The sequence below is a fragment of the Odocoileus virginianus genome, chromosome 10, assembly GCF_023699985.2.
Source record: "Odocoileus virginianus isolate 20LAN1187 ecotype Illinois chromosome 10, Ovbor_1.2, whole genome shotgun sequence".
Taxonomy (NCBI): Eukaryota; Metazoa; Chordata; class Mammalia; order Artiodactyla; family Cervidae; genus Odocoileus; species Odocoileus virginianus.
In genome coordinates, this window is record NC_069683.1 from 25285945 (window position 1) to 25303694 (window position 17750).

The 17750-nt window shown below is 34.7% G+C and overlaps 1 protein-coding gene and 1 long non-coding RNA gene across 10 annotated transcripts in view; one reads left to right on the top strand and one right to left on the bottom strand.

Annotated features, from left to right (window-relative positions):
- LOC139037105 (uncharacterized) overlaps positions 1–17750 on the top strand; it is a 50027-nt gene that overhangs the window by 28234 nt on the left and 4043 nt on the right. Inside the window, exon 2 of the long non-coding RNA XR_011489922.1 lies at positions 1148–1273. This is a non-coding gene — a long non-coding RNA (uncharacterized lncRNA). The remainder of the gene's footprint in view (positions 1–1147; positions 1274–17750) is intronic.
- QSER1 (glutamine and serine rich 1) overlaps positions 1–17750 on the bottom strand; it is a 79312-nt gene that overhangs the window by 8952 nt on the left and 52610 nt on the right. For all 9 annotated transcript variants that reach the window (XM_070473210.1, XM_070473205.1, XM_070473208.1 and 6 more), the window contains 6 exons: positions 12854–13182; positions 11931–12047; positions 11212–11345; positions 9535–9752; positions 4354–4491; positions 2002–2099 (listed from right to left, as the gene is read on the bottom strand). In XM_070473210.1, the coding sequence (XP_070329311.1) occupies positions 2002–2099; positions 4354–4491; positions 9535–9752; positions 11212–11345; positions 11931–12047; positions 12854–13182 (1034 nt within the window). The remainder of the gene's footprint in view (positions 1–2001; positions 2100–4353; positions 4492–9534; positions 9753–11211; positions 11346–11930; positions 12048–12853; positions 13183–17750) is intronic.

Genomic DNA, 17750 nt, shown 5'->3' on the forward strand with positions numbered 1-17750 from the left:
AGGGGTAAAGAACCTGCCTGCTAGCCAATGCAGAAGACTTGAAAGATGTGGGTTCAATCCCTGGGTCAGGAAGATCCCCTGGAAAAGGAAGTGGCAACCAGCTCCAGTAGTCTTGCCTGGGAAATCCCACAGACAGAGGAGCCCGGTGGGCTGCAGTCCTTGGGGTTGTAAAGAGTCAGACACGACCGAGCACACACACTCTAACTGGCTACAACCTCGAAATCAGTCTCAGAGCATTCATTTTCACCTACCTAAAATGAAAGTGACCTTCACTTTTACATGGAGTTCAGATAAAATAGGGATGTGAGAAAGCTATACAAATCACCCAAAGGACTTGAAAACTTATGTCTACACAAAACCCTTCACACAAATCTGTCCGGCAGTAACTGCCAAGACTAGGAAGCATCCAAGTTGCCCTTCAGTAGGTGAATGTATAAACTGTGGGTATTCAGACAATGGAGTATTATTCAGGCTAAAAAGAAATAAGCTACTAAGCCATGAAAAAGACATGGCAGAAACTCAAATGAGTATTAGTAAGTGAAAGAAACCAATCTGAAAAAGTTACATACCATATTATTTCAACTATATGACATTCTGGAAAAGGTAAAACTATGGAGTAAAAGTAAAAAGATCAGTTGTTGCCAGAGGTTAGGGGAGGGAAAGGGATGAACAAAGCAGAGGATTTGGGGGCAGTGAAACTACTCTGTACGATACTATGATAGTGGATATGTTGGTCTAAATTGATGGAATGCACAAGAGTGAACTGTAAGGTAAACTATTGACTTTGGGTTACCATGATGTGTCAATGTATGTTTATCAGTTGACAAATGTATCATTCTGTGGGAGAAGATAGTAATGGGGAGGTTATTCATGTGTGGGGGCAGGGGATACTTGGAAATTGTACTTTCTGTTCAGTTTTCCTGTGAAGCTAAAACTGCTCCAAAAATATAAAGACTGTTTATAAAAAAGTTATACAAATGTATTTTAAAAACTTCTCTTTGAGTTTAGATGTAATCAAATGATTCTAGATGTTACATGTTACACTTTGAATAAGAAAAGCTGGAAAACTTTTGATTACTCAGTAGATTCTATGATAAATTTTCTGACTTTAGATTAGCTTTTTGTTGTTCTCTATTTCTGATAATAGATGGACTTGATGGACATGAGTTTGAGCAAGCTCCGGGAGTTGGTGATGGGCAGGGAAGCCTGGCATACTGCAGTCCATGGGGTCGCAAAGAGTTGGACATGACTGACTCACTCAACTGAATTTCTGGTAATACCAAAAACCAATTTACAGTACCAAGATATGTTAACAGATGTATAATATCTCCTACCATTATGTGAAGATCAATTTTTCCTTAGACACTGGGTAAACCAAGCAAATAAAGGGAATTTTGATAACTGCTATGGCCAATTCTAAGTGTAGATGAAATGTGAAATTTTTAAAAAGGCTTAAAAGAAAAACAAGATTGGAATACAGTAGTTTAAGGGAAGCATTTTTTAAAACATTAGAAAATTATAATATTATATATAAGGAATACTACAGGAATATAAGGGCTTCCCAGGTGGCTCAGTGGTAAAAAATCTGCCTGCCAATGTAGGAGATGTGCATTTGATCCTGAGGTTGGGAAGACTCCCCTGGAGAAGGAAATGGCAACCCACTCTAGTATTCTTGCCTGGGAAATCCCATGAACAGAGACTGGCGGGTTACAGTCTATGGGGTCGAAAAAGAGTCAGACACAACTTAGCGACTAAACAACAGAAGATGAACATAAAAACCTGAAAAATGAATTTAAGCAAAGAAAAACAAATGATAAACATTAAGAATGTACTTAATAAAATAAAAAGACGTTCAGACAAGACTCACAATGAATAAAAATCAAATTTTTGTTGGGTAGAAAACTTTATAAAACTGAGAATGACTTCCAAAATATTCTTTCCTGTTATGTTGAGGACTATAATTGCTACTGAGTTTGCTAATAAACCATGTGGTGGAAATACCTTGAATGACTGATCCAAATGAAGATTCAAAAGAAGTCTCTTTCGGTTATCATTCAGCATGCTATCTATTTTTTTCATATGAGGCAAAAGTAGCTCATCTAAAACAAGATAAGAATTTGTTGTAACAGGATGAACTAGCAACACAAAACCTTGTTAGAAATACAGCTTTTCCTCAAAACATTAATAGACTGACATTAAATTCATGGTGTAAAGTATTGATTTTAAAATATTGCACACAAGGTTTTTTTTTCTTTTAAACAAAAGTTAGCTTTAAAAAAAAGTTTACAATAGCTAACTAAGAAAGCAGCAGCATACTATGATGAGAGAACAGAAGTCCTGGGTTTTAACCCCAGCATTAGAATTGATCAACAAACGGTCAAACTGCCTAATTTCTCCAGACTTCATTTACCAAGTGAATGATAATAATATTTCAAATCATAAATTTAACATTAAATTTTTTTCAATAAGATACTGAGTATGATATTCTTAATTCACTGTACTTTGGGGCAAAGGATAAGTAGGGGGCAAGAAAAAATAGAATTCAGTTTCAAGTACACAAGGGAAGAGTCAAAATAGTTATTTTAGAAAAAGAAAAATACATTCAGAGTATAAATTAATTACTTTTGGTGCTGTAGTAAATAGATTAGGTTACTACAAATTTATCAGCATAGCAACATTTTATAATACTAATTATCTTTAATGACCTTTCCGAAAATGTATATATAAACCCTCAGAATCTAGTTACTAATTTCATAGCTAAATGTCTCTTTATATCTGGAAAATAAACAGAAGCACAGAGACAGCAAAAGAACACTTTCCTCAAGTTGAAGAAAAAGTCCTCAGTAAGGAATGCTGTTCAGTCACCACAACACACCTGATAGCTTTCTGTCTTTCCAGTAGTGATTAAGTCTATTCAAAACTTATATTTTACAGAAACAAGTTTTAAACATTTGTGGATTGTTTTGAAATATAACCATTAAAATCTATCCCCTTCATTTTAAATGGAGAAAAAAAAAATTTTATATAATAGGAAAAAAATCATTTAAAATACAACTACCCAGAAATGACCACTATTAAGAAATGTATATTTTATGATGCAAGGAGTTCTGATTGACAGAGAAAACATCTGCAGGCTCTTTGTTACTGTTTCTGATTATATGATCAAAAAAGCAAGACTAGAAATTAGAAGACTTTGGATTTAATCCTTTTTCTGCTACTTGCAAGTTGTGAGCTCTTAATAAGCAAGTCACTTAACCTTTTTAAGCCTCATTGTCTTTACTCCAAAAATGGCTAAGTTTTCTGGGATTATGGGGAATAATGTATGTCAAAGTATATATGGAAATAATAAAACAATTTATATCATTAGGCACTGCTGTTGAAGTATATTGTTACTATTTATTCATTGTTACTATCTTTTTATTACTATTTATTCATTGTTACTATCTTTTTTATCTCATTCTAATAGAAGGATAATGGGAACTGGCTCATTAATCATTGTTACTATCTTTTTGTTACTATTTATTCATTGTTACTATCTTTTTTATCTCATTCTGATAGAAGGATAATGGGAACTGGCTCATTAATCCTTTCATTCTCTTAATTGTCCCTGGTGAAAGCTGTAGTAGCTGAAGGGTAAATATTAGTGAGCAACATTAGATATATGAATTATTAGCTTATTTCATATGTCAATTTCATCCCTACTTTACCAGAAGAAAAAGTTACTAGAGGAAGAGTAAAAAAGGAATAATATTAATAAATATAATCCAAGGCATTTATGGTTTTACTGCTAATTGATTAGAAAATATTTACTCTGTGATGTATCTTTTACTAGACATAAATATACAATTTAATCTTTATACTACTGTTATCTGCTTCATCTTTCCAATTATTAGAAAACAGAAATATAAAGATTGATTGAAATCTGGACCTTCTACATAGTATAGATACTTAATGAAAATGTTATGAGTATGAAAAAGATTCTAGGATTTAAAGAAACTAGTAGGTAGTTAGTCACTTATTCGTGTACGATGCTTCTCGACCCCATGGACTATAGCCCACCAGGCTCCTCTGTCCATGGAATTCTCCAGGCAGGAATACTGGAATATTCTCATGAGTAGAAATCAATAAAAATATATTTAATATAAAATTGTTCAAACAATTCAAACAATTCATGAAAAGCTATGACCCTATGAAATATAAAGCTGTATTTATAGAACCAATATATCAACAGTTTACTAACTGACAACATACAGGGTATATCACAAAAACCACATATTAAGCATATAACTAACAGAGAAGAATGAAAAAGACCTGGAAAGTACTGCCCAAAAAGTATGACTTAGCAGACTGTACCGTTGCTCTTCTCTAAGGCTTGCATTGTGTCAGGATCCAAAGCAATGCTGACAAGCAATTCCATGTAACTCTTGAAGGTCTCCTTCATTGCTCGTGTGTTCAAAAAACGAGTGACAAAAGGAGCTGGAGGATTAAACTCTGGGAGGGAGAAAAGAGGAAATATTAAAGATTCCTTTCTGACAACTTTAAAAACACGTTACCCAACAGCAAGTTACCTACAAGCAGATAAAAGGTTGTAGATAAAACTTCTTCAAAGTCGAGATTCTCCCACTCTGCTTTTAAAAACACTTCGAATGAGAGATTCTCAAAGCTGGTTGTGCCTATCACAATCACTGGAGAGCTTTGAAAACAAAACAAAACAAAAAAACCCAGACTGCTGGACTTACTAAAACGAATCTGGAGTGGTAATGAAGCTTAAATGCTACACTTTAAGAAAAATTCCCAGGAGAAGGAAATGACAACCCACTCCAGTATTCTTGCCTGGAAAAGTCCATGGACAGAGGAGCCTGGCGGGCTGCAGTCCATGGGGTTACATGACTGAGCATGTGTGCACCAGGGTGGAGGGAGATGGATTTGTAGTAATAAAGTGGTAGAACTAAAAAAAAAAAAAAAAAAAAAAAAAACCCAGGTGCCTCTGAAGTCCAACACCAGCCCAACATTCGGAAACATTTGCCCTTGTAGGGACCCGTTTCCCCTCCCCTGGCCCTACCAGACATCCGCTGTGAGGTCGTGCTACTTCAAAATTGGATGATTTTTCCAGTATTTAATTAGTAAAGAAACCATAAAACACCTAATGTATGAGTTAACATATACACATTTTTTCTTTTTACTTCTACACTTAAATTACTGTAAAATTCTGGTCTAGAGTCAAGACATATTTAAAATTTTTTTAATGTAAACACAATCTGTATAAAAAAAATTTCACTCAAATTCAACACTTAAGAACTGCAAGATTAGAGGAGTGTCTTAAGTTTTACTTTTTTATTCAAATACAGAACTATCATCACAGCCTTTAACAGGGGCTCTTAGAGTTTGGTCCAAACCCTTTGGGGTCTCCCCAACAACCCTTTCAGGGGTCTCTGATGTCAAACTGTTTTCCTAATAATATTAAGATGTTATGTACCTTTGTTACTCTGTTGACATCTGTAAAAGTAATGCTGGGTAAAACATCTGTGGGCCTTTCTGAGCATGAACTGAGACACTGACAGCAAACTGTACCAGTAGCCATGTACTCTGCCATGACTGTCATCTGCGGTCATGAATTTGAAGGAGAAAAAAACCCCGAAACACTGATTTCATTTCCATTTCATTTCATATTTAAGAATAATCCTTGAAGAAACAGTAAAAACTTCATTGAATCAAATCTTTACTCTTGAGTAAATGTCTTAACACTCTGTGATGAAATGAGAGGTATATATAAAGCACTTCTGCTATGATGTATGACAGTTGTCTCCATGAAGAGCACCAATGCAATTGTTTGATGAACCAGCCACCTTCTCCTCCACTGGAATACCATTTTTACTTAAAAAATAACAGATATCCTACCCCTATTCAGTAGTTGGCAGACATTTTCTTAAAGAAGTGAACCTGTCACTACCAGGAAAACAACTGACAGTATTTGCTGCTGATGATAAAATTGAGGTTCTAAGTGAAAATTAGAACGTCAGAAAACTTATTTCCATCATTGTGAGCCTGACAACCATTTCAATACTTAAAGACTTCATTGATGAAGTTAGTGATAATATTAAATGTTATTTTTTAATACTGCAAAAATTTATTATGTAAATGTAAAAACAAAAACCATAAGGCTCTTAATGAAGAAAACACAGGGATAATTCTTCATGACCTAGGATTTGGCAATGGATTACAAATATGACACCAAAAACAACAGCAATGTAAAAAACAGATAAATTTGGCTTTATCAGAATTTTGAATTTTGTACATCAAAAGACATTATCAAAAACTGAAATACAGGGCTCACCTCCACAGCACATATACTAAAAAAAAAAGAAGTGAAATATCAACCTACAGAATGGGAGAAAATATTTCCAAATCATATACCTAATAAGGGTTTAACATCTACAATATATAAAGAACTTCCACAACTAAGGAACAAAAGGAGAAATGAACAGGGCAAAGAATCTGAATAGACATTACTCCAAACAAAGTAAGAAAATAGCTAGTAAGGAATTGAAAAGATGTTCAACATCACTGGTCATTAGGAAAATACAAATCAAAACCACAAAGAGATACCACTTCACACCTACTAAAATACCTATCATCACGAAACAAAATATAACAAGGGTTGGTGAGGATGTAAAGAAACCGGAAACCTATGTATTGTTAGTGGGAATGTAAAATAGTATAATCACTGTGGAAATCAGGCAGTTCCTCAAAAAGCTAAATATATAAAATATATAACTCAGCAATTCCACTCTTAGGTATATAAATAAGTGGAAAACCAGGACACAAACCTAACAGATATTTGTATGCCAATGTTCACTGCAGCATTATTTACAACAGCCAAAATGTGGAAGTAACCCAGGTGTCTATCAATAGATAAAAAGATAAGGGCATACAATGGATAAACTTACAGTGGAATTGCATTCAGTCATAAAAACTAAAAAGTTCTAACATATGCTATATAGGATGAACTTTAAAAACATTATGCTAAGTGAAATAAGCCACCCTTACATGAGACATGTAGAGGAGGCAAATTCATGGAGACAGAAAATAGATTAGAGATCATCAGCAGCTAGGGGGAAGGGAGAATGGGGAATTATTGCCTAATGGTTACAAAGTTTCTATTTGTAGTGATTAAGCAGTTTTGGAAATAGCTGTGAGGCTGTGCAACAGTTGTTAATATAATTAATGCTGCTGAATTTTACACTTAAAAATGGTTAAAAGTGGCAAGTTTTATGTTATATATATTTTGCCACATTTTAAAATGTGGGGGAAAAAATGGAAAAAAAAAAATCAGTAAGCTAACAAATATTTTCACATGGCCAAAAAATGTTAATAAAGTCATTCACAGATGAAAGATACTTCAAAAGGGTAAAACAAACAGATTTTAACGTAACAAGCATGAAAAGTTGAAGAAACTACCACTTGTCAAGTTTACAAAATAAAATCCTGTGAGTATCAAAGAAAAATACCCATAATTATCTAAAAAACTAATCAAAATACTCTCTTTCCTAACTACATACCTAACATGAGTCCAGGTTTTCTTCACATACTTTAACCAAAATAACATCTAATAAAAAACCTAATACAGAATATGAAAATCTTATTCTAATTAAACACAATTGTTTAAAAAACTTACATTAATATGTAACATGTGTGTTAGTCACTTAATCGTGTCTGATGCTTTTCGACCCCATGGACTGTAGCCCCCCAGGCTCCTCTGTCCATGGAATTCTCCACGCAGGAATACTGGAGTGTTCAATGAAATACTGCCATTTCGTTCTCCAGAGGATGTTCCTGACCCAGAAATCAAACCTAGGTCTCCTGCATTGCAGGCAGATTCTTTACTACCTGAGCTATAGGGAAGTCCCCCATATGTAATGGGTTTATTTACAATATTTTAAAATTGTTTTAACTGATCCTTGGTGATATACATAGATACAAATCACACACAAAAAAGTCTTTTGGAATCATTAATAAATTTGAAGATTACAAAGAAGTCTTGAAACAAATAGTTTGAAAAACCACCAGCCTAAAAACTATGTTTATTATCATATTTCCTTCTTTTCAAGAAGCACTAATAATGCTTGCCTACTAGTGACACCGAGTGGTAATTCAGATTATCAGTGAAAGAAAATTTTCAACTTGATTGTCATTTGAGGAAGCTGTATAAATAAATAACAGTGCAAAGCAGAACTTAAACTTCTCTAAACTTCTCTATTCTAAACAGTAAGCAGGAATGCTAACTGTGATATTACATATAATTTTATATATATATATATATATATATAAAATAATGCCTTCCATGCATACTCAAAGCACTAAATTTCTTTACAAATTCTGATACTTTACAAACATTTCTAAAAAACATTTCTAAGTAGCTTTTAAAAATAATACATTTAAAGCAAACTTCTGTTACGAAAGAATTTTTATTATAATTCTATTTCTATCCAAGTAATTCTAGATCAGCTCCCAGGCAATGATACTTGTAATGCCAGAAACCATTCCAGACATCAACCTCAACAGTACCCCCAAAACTCAATTCATCATTCAAGTTCTGCCAAGAATACATCTTGAATTTCTCAAAAGCTCTGGGAGTTGGTGATGGACAGGAAAGCCTGGTATGCTGCAGTCCATGAGGTTGCATAGAGTCGGATACGAATGAGTGACTGAACAGACAGATGATGTCTCATGATTCAAATTCAGATTTTACCATTTGTTCTTTTACTTAAATCCCTCCAAGGATTCCCCTCTGTTTACAGAATCCCAAGCTTTTTAGCTTTAGCATGGCATACGCAGCCTTCTGTCATCCTTCCATGTTTTTCTGACTACCTTGTTAGAATCAGGGGTCAGCGTATTTTTCTGTAAAGGGCCACATGGTAAATATTTGGCACTTTAATGGTCATATGTTCTCTGTAAGAACTACTAAAATCGGTCACTGTAAGGGGAAACTAACTTTTGAAAACATGTAGATAATTCCCAGTTTTCCAATAAAACTTTATTAAGCATAGGCTGCAGATCACATTTAGACCACCAGTAGTAGTTGCCTGCCTCTGCTCTGGACTACTGAACTGCTGAAAGTCTCTTGTTAATGTTACGCAATAAGTTTGCTGGCTAATGGATGTTTCCTGGTACATTTCTGTTTTACAACTGTCTCAGGTTTAATTTCTAATGAAGCTAATTTCAATATATATAGAGCTTACATAAATGCTCATTGGTGCCTTCAACAGTTTCTAACAGTGAACAGGGTTCTAAGGTCAAAAGGTATGTTAGATAACTGCTATGTATTTCAATCTTTTCACTTTATAAAAGAGAAACTAAGGCACAGTTACTTAGCTTAGTCATGGGCAAATATATGCCTTAGCAGAACTTAATGAGGTAGCTAAACTCCCTAATTAAGGAAAAATAAATACATTTTGAATTGTCAGCATCATTGTTCCTCTCCATTAATGCAGCAAATCTCAAACTATCAAGGTATTCATTTCATGACGAACTCACCCTCATCATCACTACTACTAGAGTGGATCTCAGGAGATGAGTCAGATTGGGATGATGAAAATTCTTCTTTCCATTTCTTCCTTTTCTTTGGTGGTGGCTCAGCCTTTACTTTTAGCTGTTTAACTTTGGGTTTCAGGGAAGGGGCCTTTGCTGTTGCAGTTTTTGGTGTTGGAGGATCAGAAGTTTTACTGCTGTTACTTGGCTTAGCCTGAACAGTTCTGCAATGTTACAAACAGACTTCATTAACACACTGAAATCTTGTCTAATTCAAATAAATTAGACAAGGGACTTCCCTGGTGGGTTCCAATAGTTAGACCTTTGTGCCTCCACTGCAGGGGGTGTAGGTTCAAACCCTGGTTGGAGAACTAAAATCCCACAGGACACACAACTTGGCCAAATAAAGTAATAAAAATTTAGAATAAAAAAATTTGAATGTAAATAATTTAATTAAAAAATAAACAGAAAACCAAGAAACACTGGTGAAAAAAATTTTAATCACCTCACCAATACTTCCAAAATAAAGTCTAAGCCCTACACATCGCCAATGGTGACTGCTCCAAAATTCTCTTGAAATACACTCTTTAACACTGACATTCAACATATTCAGTTAATAAGGGATGGTATTAATTCAGCCCCTATTATTTCTCTCCCCCTCCTTTCCCTGTACGAACTCATTTTTCCTATGAGGCTGTAATGCAGATGATCAATGGACTTCTAGTCCATCGATGTTCTAGCTTGGAACATCAGAACTCTCACAGGTTCTCGTGGTGCCAGGTTCTGATATGGGCTCTCAACTACACCTATGCTAGAGTCCCCAAAGTAAGATTTGCTGTGCCCTAGTTTTGGAGGTTTGAAGGAGAGGATGAAATTCCATCATACAGGTAAGGTGGCTGTGTCCAATAAGCTGGAATCTTCATTAACTAGATCTTCTGAGCACTAAATTGAGAGTATCTAGGCTCACAACCCCTTTCCCATACAGATTAAAGAGAATGTGGCTGGGTCATCACTTCCAAATTCATGGTTTTCCAAATTCATGCTCCAGACAACCCAGAGTCACATTAACTTATGATGACAATTCTAATGCAGTTGTATCGTACAGGCCTTAAACAGTTTTTTTCTCAAATTTTTTTCATTTAAAATTTGACATTCTGTTATTATTTTCATTTTACTTTTAGATTAAAAAAAGGGAGCTAAGCAAGGTTATCTTTTTATCAGTTTGTTTTTTTAGGGGCAGGGGGGTGCGCTGTACCATGTGCAGGATCTTAGTTACCTGACCAGGGATCAAACCTGCAATCCCTGCAGTGGAAGTATGGAGTCTTAACCTCTAGATCACCAGAGAAGTCCCTAGAAATGTTTATATTAATCTAGGTCATAAACAGATGAATTCAAATCTTTAGACTGTAAATCCAAGTATTCTCCACTATACTTGAGTGACACCAAAAGGACTGAGGAAAGAAAAACATATCCACCCCACAATGATAGCCACAGACTTTATAATTCCTGTGTCATTACTTCAAAAGGAATCACTTATGACATTAAGCAATGATTTTCAGACTTGTATATAATTGAAAAAAATAATCAGTCTCTTTTTAATTGATGCAATTCTTTGCATAAGATATCACCAATAATAAGCTTTCCAGTAATTATTACAAACATATTATATACAATAATAAATACCTGATAGTCTGTGAAGGCTTATTTCTTGGCTTTTTGGAACACACTCTGACATACTCCTTTTTGTTAGTGTTTTCAATGAACTTCACATATATCCTTTTGTATTTACTCTTTGCATCTCCAAAATATCCAAGGTACTAAGGAAAGAAGCACTTTGAGTTACTTAATTGTACATTCTGTACATAAAATATTCCCTGTTGTCATGAGACTGTCATAAAGTCATCCTTCAAAATGCAGCTCAGGCCAGGCTAATTGCACTCTCAATAAAAATCATCCCAGCCTCACTCTTAACTGCAAGCCTATATATAGATGCAGTCTTCTTTGGGTAATCATCAGATGCTTACTTGCTCAATGTTATTAAACAACTACTTAAGTAAAAAGAAATAATTCTGTAAGTCTTCTTGGTAAATCAGGATATTTGATTGGCAGAATAACCAATATAAGTGTCTCTAGGTCCATCAGAATTCTTCACACACTAATGTTAATTCCTTTCCATTATTAAAAAAAAAAACTTAAGCCATTTAAGTAGTTGGTATTTAGACATTAATTTTAAAATCAGAGCATCATATACTATAGTTCAAATTTTATGCTACTTATTAATATATCAGAGATGCTCAATATAAATACATTAAATAATACATTTAAATTTATATCATTCTATATTTTACCCAAGATCACTGTCAAAAAATAGGAAGCTTAATGTAAACAAGCATTTTACTTACACTATTTGTAGCAGCAAATTCTCTTTGCCCATCTCGAATTTCAGGAACAAACTTCTGTAATAAAGCTTTTTGTACTTTCCAAATAGCTGGGGGTTCTTTTCCTGTTTTTAAAGCCTCCTGTAAGAATTAACGACATTTATAAAAACTAGCAGTATATTCTAGATTTATAGACTCTGAGAGCTGAAAGGAATCTTAAAAGAACTCCCTAGTTCAATCTTTTATCTTTTACCTAGCTAAACTTTCGTGGTAATTCTTATAAGTCAGCTATTCAGTCTCTGCTTAAATTCTTCCAGAAAAAGGGAGTACAAATACGCAAAGTAGCCCATTACCCTTTTCTATAGCTATTTGAAAGTTTTCCAAAATGATACATTGTTTCTGCAATTTTATTACATATAGTACATACATATTCAAAACCACCAAAAACAAATATGCTAAAATACTAACAACAGATAATTGTGAATGGAAGGAATATGGATAATTTAAATGTTATGTTCTTCATTGTATTTTTTAATGTCATTTCTCTTCACTGCAATTAAAAAATGAAATCAAAGCAAGCAAACATGGCTTATTCATGTTGATGTTTGGCAGAAACCAACACTATTCTGTAAAGCAATTATTCTTCAATTAAAAAAATAAATTAAAAAAAAAAAGGCAAGCAAACAAAACCCCCAAAATAAGTGTTCTTAATACTGCTAAAATTTCTTACATGAAATTGTAATATTCTACAATTTGAAATTACAAAAAAAGTCTAATGTTACTTTTACATTATATTCCTATTATTTTAACTGTTTAAATTATATAAATAACCATTTTCTCCAAACTTCATAATTCTTCACAACTTCAACTAGAGCAAGGTATTAAAAGTCATCATGAAGACACACCCCCTAAACTATGACCTTTATACCTGGGAACATTCACATTACCTTGAAAGTCTCTATGTCTTCTATCTTGACCACAAATTCATCACGCTCTCTGTACTGGCCTTCTCCTCCACTTTCTGCGTCCTCCTCATCTGTAAAACCTTCTATGGCAACAGTGTCCTGTCCTTTTGCAAACTGGTCTGAAGGAAGACCGTCAAGTTCGATGGACTTTGGGGGTTCTGAAGAGTTTATGTTTTCTGGGGTATTTACTGCAGATGAAGTGGAGCAGAGAGTTTCTTGCTTAACTGCACCCACAGTGGTGGAGGAAGTAGTAGCAGGACCAGTAGTATTGGCAGTTGTGCTAGTAGTTGCCACCTGTGTAGCTTCTGAAACTAGATCAAGCAAATGCAAATTAGCAATACAAAAATATTAAACATTTATTTGCTTTGAGTAAAATCTGCACAGTTTACAAAGAGACTTAATATTATTTTTGCCATCAATTGCTTCAAACAATGAAATTAAAGAATGCTTGTTAGACGTAGAGAATGGACTTGTGGACACAGCGGGGGAAGGAGAGGGTGGCATGAATTGAGAAAGCAGCACTGACATACATACATACACTACCACACTAGGAACTTACCCCTAGTTCCACTTAAGTAGCACAAAAATATTTTTACTATACATACACTATAACACAGGGAGCCCAACCTGGCGCCGGGTCACAACCTAGAGGCAGGATGTGGGAGGATGGGAGGAAGGCTCAAGAGGAAGAGGATATATGAATATATATATACACACATATATAAATATGTGACTGATTCAACATGCTGTATGCAGAAACCAATACAACACTGTAAAGCAATTATCCACCAATTAAAAAAATCGAAATGAAGAAAAAGCATTTATTAACTTCTTAACATCTGGATGACAATTAGAAAGAGAACCTCCATCAACCTAAACTTACCCCTAGTTCCACTTAAGTAGCACAAAAATATTTTTAAAAGAACAGAGACAAAAAAGTGACGTAAGACAAGGGTCAGCCAACCAAAGCTGTGAAGGCCTAGAAGAAGAAAAGCCAATTGAATGTGGGAAACAAAACAACACCCCTCAAATACTTTGAAACAGCACTGGAAGCTAAATAAGAAGGATCATAAAGTAATATGAAAAACTGTATACCAACAAATAACTTAGGTGAATGGGACAAATTCCTAGAAAGACACAAACTACCAAAAGAACTCAAGAAGAAAGAGAACATCTGAACAGACCAACAACAAAACAATAAAAGAAATTAAAAACATCCCACAAAGCTAAGCACAGGTCAAAATAAGGTGGGTTCTATCAACAGTTAAGATTAATACCAATCCATCATAAACTCAAAGAGATAAGAGGAAATACTTCCCAACTCATTCAAGGCCAGGATTATTCCAATACTTAAACTAGACAAAAACACCATAAAACACTACAGACCACTATCCCTTATGAATATAAACACAAAAATCTCTAGCTAAATATGAACAAATATTTCAACATACAAAAGAAGTATATGGGCTTCCCAGGTGACTCAGTGGTAAAGAATCCCCCTGCCAAGCAGAAAATGTAGGAGACACGGGTTCAATCCCTATGTCAGCAAGATCCCTGGAGAAGGAAATGGTAACCCACTGCAGTATACATCATGACCAAGTGAGTTTTATCATAGGAATGCATGCTTGGTTTAACAGCTAATCAGAGACTTCCCTGGTGGCCCAGTGTTAAGATACCAGGCTTCTACTGCAAGGGATGCAGGTTTGATCCCTGGTCAGGGAACTAAGATCCCCCATACTGTGCAGCATGAGCAAAAATAAAAAAAAAAAAGAAATCAGCACAAGAATCCCTATAAAAATCCTGGCTGATTTTTTTTTTTTTTTTTGCAGAAACCAACAAACTACTCCTAAAATTCATATGGAAAAGCAAGAGAGTCAGAACAGTCAAAATAATCCTGCAAATGAAGATTAAATTTGGAGGACTCACATTTCAGAAATTCCAAATCATACCACAGTAATTGAATTTCAAAACTTAATTACTCCTTTAGTAATTAAGGCAGTGTGACAGTAGCAAAGGATAGATACGCAGACCAAAAGACTAAAGTCCAAAAGTAAACTCTATATTAACAGTAAAATGACTGTGAACAAGGGTGCCAAAACCATTCCATGGGGGAAGCATGAAAAGGCTTTTTGACAAATGGTACTGGGACAACTAGATAAGAATTAAGAATAAAACTGGATGTCTACCTCATACCATATACAAAAATTCACTGAAAGCAGATTATAGTCATAAACGTGAAAGCTAAAATTATAAAACTCTTAGCTTCATGACCTTACAAGTAACAAAAGAGTAAGTTGGACTCGACCAAAACTGAAAACTTGTACTACAGCTGATGCCATCACAAAACTGGATAGATAACCTACAGAATGGGAAACACTGTTTACAAATTATACATCTGCCAGATATTTGTATCCAGAATAAAGAACTCTTAAATCTCAAAAAGAAAGACAAATAACCCAATTTAAAACGTGAGTGAGACCTGTTTGTCCAAAAGATATAAAAACTGTCAATAAGCACATGAAAGGCCACCCAACACTATAAGCCAGTTGCATTAGATCAATGCAACTTCGGTAGATAATTGCAGTCTAACCTACTAGGATGGCTCTAAAAATACAGAAAAAAAAACATACTAGCAGAGATGCTAGAACCCTTGTACCTTGATGGAGAGAATGTAAAATGATACAGCCACCTCAGAAAACAGTTTGGCCACTTCTCAAAATGTAAAGCATGGCACACAGGATTCTATGTGGCAAGCAGACTTAGGTTGCCCAAGGCACATCAGATCTTGGTTCCCCAACCAGGGATCGAACCCCTGTCCCCTGCATTGCAAGGTGGCTTCTTCACCACTGGACCACCGGGGAACTCCCCTGTTCTAACATATTTTTATGTTACTATAACTATGTATCATGCTTTCTTCCTCAAAAATTTAATCAAATATATCCAAAGTATTATTTCAACACATAGTCACACTGAGGGAAGCCCATCAAAAATGTCCATAAATGAAAAAAAAAAATTTTATGTCTTGTGACCAGAAGGTTCTCTATATTAAACACTTCTAACATTATAATACTTGTACAGTAGATCCAAAGTAATGTTTTTCCAGTGTAATATAAAACAAATGTAAATGTAAAAAGAATGCATCTTTTGAGTGGATGTGGCATTTAAAAATTATTCATTTATGAATTCATGGGTATTACATATTGACATGAGTTTTATAACCAATTTTATTTTTATCCACTGGGAAACACTGTTCTTATAAATAATGGGAAACACTGTTCTTATAAATAATGGATAAATGAAGGAATAAAGGGGATTTTACTACACCAATGTCATAGAGTTTTAAAAATACACTGTTTCTAAGTTACATGGCAAAACAAATCACATAGCTATCTAGAAACAAAAACAGAGATACTGCCACCAGCAGACTCAGAAAAGGGAACTGTAATGGACATGCTTTAGTCATAAGCACAGTCATCCCAAGGAGAAGACATGAGGTGCAGGAAAGAATGGAGGACTACATGGTAAATGTGTGCACGCTCGGTCATGTCCGCCTCTGTGTGACCCCATGGACTGTAGCCCGCCAGACTCCTCTGTCCATGGGGATTCTCCAGGCAAGAATCTCCCTCCTCCAGGGGACCTTCCCAACCCAGGGACTGAGCCCAGGTCTCCTGCATTGCAGGCAGATTCTTTACCAGCTGAGCCACGAGGGAAGTTCAAGAATACTGGAGTGAGTAACCCATCCCTTCTCCAGGGGATCTTCCTGACCCAGGGACCAAACTGGGGTCTCCTGCAATGCAGGCAGATTCTTTACCAGCTGAGCTACCAAGGTAAATGTATAAATAAACCTAAATAATCATTGACTATTTAAAAAACTATTTCTTATTGAGTATTAATTAGAAAACAGGATAGAATTAAAATACACAGGGGAATTCCCTGACAGTCCCAGTAGTTAGGACTTCTCTCTTCTACTGCTAGGGGCTTGAATTCAATACCTGGTTGAGGAAATGAGATCTTACAAGCTGTGTGGCATGGCCAAAATGGAAAAAAAAACAAGTATTAAAATACATGGTATCTACCAATAAAGTTAGGAGAGCATAAAATGGAGTTTTAATGCTCAGAGTCTTTATGTTGTTCAGGAGAAAAATAAGATACTAACAGATTTCGAAGAGGTGAAGATGCATACTGTAATCCCTAATATAATCAGGAAAAGAACAGAAATATTTCATCACAGTCATCAGGGGGTGAGGGGTAAGAATGAAGACTGACCCGGTGTTGATCATTATTGAAACTGAATGATCCATGAACTGGTTTAATTATATCAAGCTTTATAACTTTCTGCTTGAAATTTCCGTAATAAAAAAGTTAGGAAAATATTTTATAAAAAGAATAGCTTCCAAATTAGTGAAAGGAAAAACTTATCAATACTGTATGATATCCTTTATGAGAAGTTTTAAAATGAGCCAAAGAAAATACATACGCAGGTGGTAAAATTATAAAAGCATGGATGTGATTATCATCCAAGTCAGACAGTGTTTAGTTCTATAGATTATGATCTACTTTAATACTCTATTTTTGAACTTTCTTGCTTTCAAATGAGTAGCATTTAACACAGTAGTATTTCTTCTTTGCCCCACTCACTTTTGGCACATTCCATTGGTTTCAAAATATAATGTTCCACTGTTCTAAGTGGTTTGTTATTTCAGTTTTAATTTCCTTTTAAAGCCATGAGTTATTCAGAAGTTATCAAAAGTTATTTAGAACTTTTAGAAAGAAAAACTCACTTTTTTATCTTTTCGTTCTTTTTTTCTTTCTGCTTTTCTTTTACGAAATTACTGCATTGTGGTCAGGGAATATGTCTTAATTAATATCCACATTTTCA